This window comes from Nannobrachium achirus, assembly GCF_963921795.1.
Source record: "Nannobrachium achirus genome assembly, chromosome: 16".
Taxonomy (NCBI): domain Eukaryota; kingdom Metazoa; phylum Chordata; class Actinopteri; order Myctophiformes; family Myctophidae; genus Nannobrachium; species Nannobrachium achirus.
Window position 1 is genome coordinate 46,108,120 of NC_137823.1, and position 4,605 is coordinate 46,112,724.

At 43.1% G+C, this 4,605-nt stretch overlaps 1 protein-coding gene across 1 annotated transcript; it reads right to left on the minus strand.

The window, feature by feature from the left end:
• Window positions 1–1,750: 1,750 nt before the first annotated feature.
• Window positions 1,751–4,599, minus strand: LOC308300639 (large ribosomal subunit protein bL19m-like). Its single transcript, XM_080744513.1, has 4 exons — window positions 4,502–4,599; window positions 3,866–4,000; window positions 2,955–3,136; window positions 1,751–2,433 (listed from the first exon to the last, which is right to left on the minus strand). Exons 1-4 carry the CDS (start codon window positions 4,560–4,562, stop codon window positions 2,212–2,214), a joined length of 600 nt encoding a protein of 199 aa, XP_080600639.1. The 5' UTR covers window positions 4,563–4,599; the 3' UTR covers window positions 1,751–2,211.
• Window positions 4,600–4,605: the final 6 nt, after the last annotated feature.

The window sequence follows — 4,605 nt, forward strand, 5'->3', positions numbered from 1 at the left end:
GCAGAGTGGCTTAGATGGCAGGTTCCAGCATCTTGCGTAACAAAGAGTAGACACCACTGAGAGCTCATGGGTCATAACGTCTTCTACGAGGTAATCACACATCATGTTTAATTACCGCCCTCATCATTGCACACGGCACAATTGTAATAAATTCCACGGGCATCGTTAACGATCTAGTCTAGTCTATCACGTCTTCACTGTTGTGAACGAATCGTTTTTTTCCTGGTTCCCTCTGATACTGTACAGTACATCTCCAGACAGGGACTCTGTGTGGTCCATAATGAGCCCAGTAAACATCTGCTACACCAGTATTAGAGGCTATTTTCTCTGCGTCTCATCCTGTAATATGGAGAAATTAGAGTGCAGGGCCCATTCGGTGTTTACACACACACACAGTATATACACACACGCAGGGACGTGCTGGGCCCCTGATTCAGCCCGGGAAAAAGAGTTGGAGAGGCCCTCATTGTGCGCTATGGAGAGAGATCTCTCTCTATAGCGCTGCTGCTATTCAAAGATTTGTGACAAAGTGACAAGCCAGTGGGCCAATTACTGTACGTGAGTTATATTTCGTCGTTGTCGGGTGGAAACCTTGTATGTCCAAAACCGTTTGTTTTGTATTTATCATTTTAAAAATGATTTAAACTAGTGAAAACAGCCGATCTACAAGCACACAACGCCTCCCACCGCGAGGCGTTGTGTGCTTGCAGATCTGCTGTTTTCACTATTTTTGTGCAAACAGTTTAATTTTTACTTTTGTGCAAACAGTTGAATTTTTTCCGGCCGGGAATGAACCGGCCGTTCGGGAGTTGTCCCGCTTTTCCCAATGGCCAGCACGTCCCTGCACACACACACTCACACAGCAGACATAACATACGGGGTCCAAGTGTTTTTTTTATACTACCCAATTGACGCTCTAACATACCATCTCGACACCACAATTTTCCATCCACAACAGTAAAACGCTACCGGGTGTCCTCCTCAAGTGTATGAGTCTCCCCCCCCCCCCCCCCCCCCTCCTCCAAAATACAGGGTTGCGTTCCTGCGCTCTGCTCTAACACTGAAACATTTTGTTTAATTAACATGGCAGGAGTTTTCTCCTCACAACATCACAGGAGGAGGACACAACAAAAGGATCCATGTGCTAGTAATGATGGGTGTACATTCCACAGGTTGATATCACCGCCTAGTGTCAAGACGTGGTACTGTATGACAACCAAGAGTCAATAGAATAGAATCCAAAATGTCAAAACAACCTCATACAAGACCGTCATACAGATCGATCTAAACAAATGTAATATTGTGTCTTTAAACATTCAAATACTTCTTGAAACTTTCATATAATCTAGATACACTGCACATTCTGTGAATTATTCCAAACCTTTTTTATTAACATTTTGAATTTTTATGGCATACAGCTCATGAATATCAAAAGTCAATGTTTCAAAATATTACAATATTACACGAGACCACTCAAAACAAGGATTTATAATAGAGAAATGTCAACCTTCTGGAGTCAGAGTTGCTGGGAGTGCAGTGGGATGTTTCCGCAGTCAGTTATGATTTGGGGTGCTATAGCATCTGCAATGCTTTTTTACACAATATATATATATATATATATATATATATATATATATATATATATATATATATATATATATATATTATTATTATTTTTTTAGACTGATCTGTTAGTATGTGTACTGTAAAATCAAAGTGAAGTATGAAACGTAAACAGCCTTTACCTTAGAAACATTTTAATAGATCTGCATTAAATAAACCAGGACAATGAGGCAAACACAAGTCTTTTATATTGAAGAAGAGTGCAGAAAGTGAGAGAACTAGCTGTATCCAATTTAATGCTGGATGAGCTGGCCAGTGAAACACGTAATAGTTGAGCTGTTCCATCCCGATTCCCATTTCTGGAACAGTTACTTGCGTTGATGACGAGGGTCAATTGTTTTTTTTTATATATATTTATTTTATTGGGCATATTGCAGTTGACAATAACATCTCAGCCATTCTCAGGACATCTCAGTTTCCTTTCCACATTTCTCCCCCTTGCCTCATGCTGTCCTTTCCCGGTACTCCAAATTATCCCAAGAGCAAGGCTCATAGAAAGTTCGAAGACGTGAAGTACACGGAGTCCATAAAGATTGACCATGTCCATAATATGCAGCACGAGAGCAAGTGTGTTTTAAAAAACAATCATCATTTGTTCATTTCCTGCGTCACCTCTTTGAGGATGTCCACCTCCAGCTTGGAGGTGTCGTACTCCCTCAGCATATCGTACTCCACCCAGGGCCGCGCCCACTTCTGGGCGTGCTCCATCTGCTCCAGGGTCAGGGCCAGGTCAAAGCGGATGCCCAGGATGTTGAACTTGGGACGCTCCCAGCGCTTGGACCACGGCTTCGGACGCATCCTCACCTTGAGCTGATGGTTGGATGGAAATACTTATTTAGCCTACTTGTTTTCTTAGGTCTGCTATTTTGTGTGATAACTAGGAAGGTTAGGCTTATTTCATTCAGATGCTGATTGGGAAGAACAAAGTAACTACCAGTAAGACGCCCTAAGGGTGAGAAGCGTCCTTGCACTAAAAGGGCCACGCTGAAACAGAGACTGACACAATATGTCCATATATGGGCAGGGATCCATATGTGGGCATAAAAGGGACAATGACAGAATGAATTTTCAAGTGTCACTGGCGTCGCAAGAACCCTACCGGTCATCATGAGACACTGTCTTATATGGGCATTCCCAGATATGGGCTTAATATTGATGAAATCAGGGATCTCCATATATGTGCATAAAGACAGAATTAATTTGCAAGTGTGGTTGCCGTGACACGAGTCACACTTGCAAATTAATTCTGTCATGGCCATATATGGAGCGTGACGTGAGACTGACTGACACACATGAGCTGCAGGTTTTAGTAAATAAAATGTCTCTCTCACCTTGTTGACGGGCACTTCTCCTGTAGGGGAGAAGGGCACAGGCTTCATGTCCGGGTCTACGGTGCTGTACTCGGGCAGCGCGTCTCTAAGGTACATCAGATCATCATCCAGCCTCTTCTCCAGCTTCAGCAGTTCGATCTGCTGGATCCGAGGGCTGTACAACTCATAACAGATCTCCACACCTGGGTTTCAACGCACACATACAAGATATTAGGGGCAGTCAGTGGCCTGATGTTCAAAGTTGCATTGTAGGCTTGACGGATGTCAGACTCCTGGACTAGCTGGGAAAAACTGTATTTACTGTAAATGAGACTGACTTTGAGCAAGGTCTTCAGGTATTATTAATTCATCCATCCGCCAGGGTCTTTCATAGATTGTTCCATATTTTGAAGAACCAAGGAAGTCATGACGACCACAATGTGTAAACACCCTGTTTGTAACACTTTCAAGTCCCTGCACCACTACCCGGTGCGGGAGACAACAGTTTAATATCAAACAATGAAAAGAGCAATTGACGCGAGTCAATGGCGGCCTAGTGCCATAAATCAATTGACTCGTTTTAGCATCAATGGCGGCAAATGTGTTAAGTCATGAGTTTTCAGTGTTTTCGATGATATATTTTTTTTATAATCAATAGATTCAATTATTAATTGTGGCATCCCTACAATCATTGTTGTAGTATGTTGAATCAGGGGTGAGAGTTAGGAAGACAAGAGCATTTCACTCACATTTTCTCAGCACAAACCGATATAACAATTTGGACAGAGAGAAAGGTGGCATGAGGCCGTGAGTGTGTGTAGGTGGTAGGTACTTTATTTAGTCTTGTCCATCCCTTTGCGACAGACATGGGATTACTTGTTCAGTACTCGAGGAGATTTGATTTAAAGAAAAGTGCATACTGAAAACCTCACCTTGTCCATCAATGATATTCCTGAGAACAAATGTGGCTCCCAGTCCCTTGCCACTCCTCTTGGTGCAGATTCCCACAAAGCGGTTGGTTTTCCCGCTGGCGTGTGGATCAGCCATGTTCACAGCTAGGATACTCCCTAAAAACAACCACAGTAGATCATCTTTTAAAATGTGCATGCTGAACGATGAAGCTACTTCTCCGTTTCCACTACAAGACTAAACAGCTGTAGCCAGAATCTAAACGTTCTCTCTCTCTCTCCCGCTCATTTTCCTCCAAACACATCCCTGGCTGTGGTTCTTCTGTCACTCTGGCCAACATAAAAGCCTCGTCATTCACATATCGTCGTTGTCGGTGAAAACCCTGTATGTCCAAAACCGTTCCTTTTGCATTTATCATTTTGAAAATGATTTACTCTAGTGAAAACAGCCGATCGACAAGCACACAACGCCTCGCACCGCGAGGCGTTGTGTGCTTGTAGATCTGCTGTTTTCACTCATTTTTGTGACCGCCTTGTATGATGAAGCAGGGCGTTACTTTACGAAAGAACGTAAAATGTGAAACTTGGAGATACAAGGTTTCCGCTCGACAACGATGATATACTTTCAGTGTGGCTGGATTGAGTTTAGTTGTCTCTTACCCACGTAGAACTCGGGAATGTTCAGTACTTTCCTCCGGCGGATCATATCTTTCCTCTCCATGCGGAATTTGAACGGATCCGTTCTCGCACGAGCAGGGATAAAC

Excerpts from the sequence above, each read along its gene's own strand:
- LOC308300639 (XM_080744513.1), bottom strand. The coding sequence starts at position 4,562 with ATGGAGAGGAAAGATATGATCCGCCGGAGGAAAGTACTGAACATTCCC. Across the intron at positions 4,001-4,501 it reads CATTCCCGAGTTCTACGTGG|GGAGTATCCTAGCTGTGAAC; the intron begins GTAAGAGACAAC and ends GGTTGTTTTTAG. Across the intron at positions 3,137-3,865 it reads GAATATCATTGATGGACAAG|GTGTGGAGATCTGTTATGAG; the intron begins GTGAGGTTTTCA and ends GTTGAAACCCAG.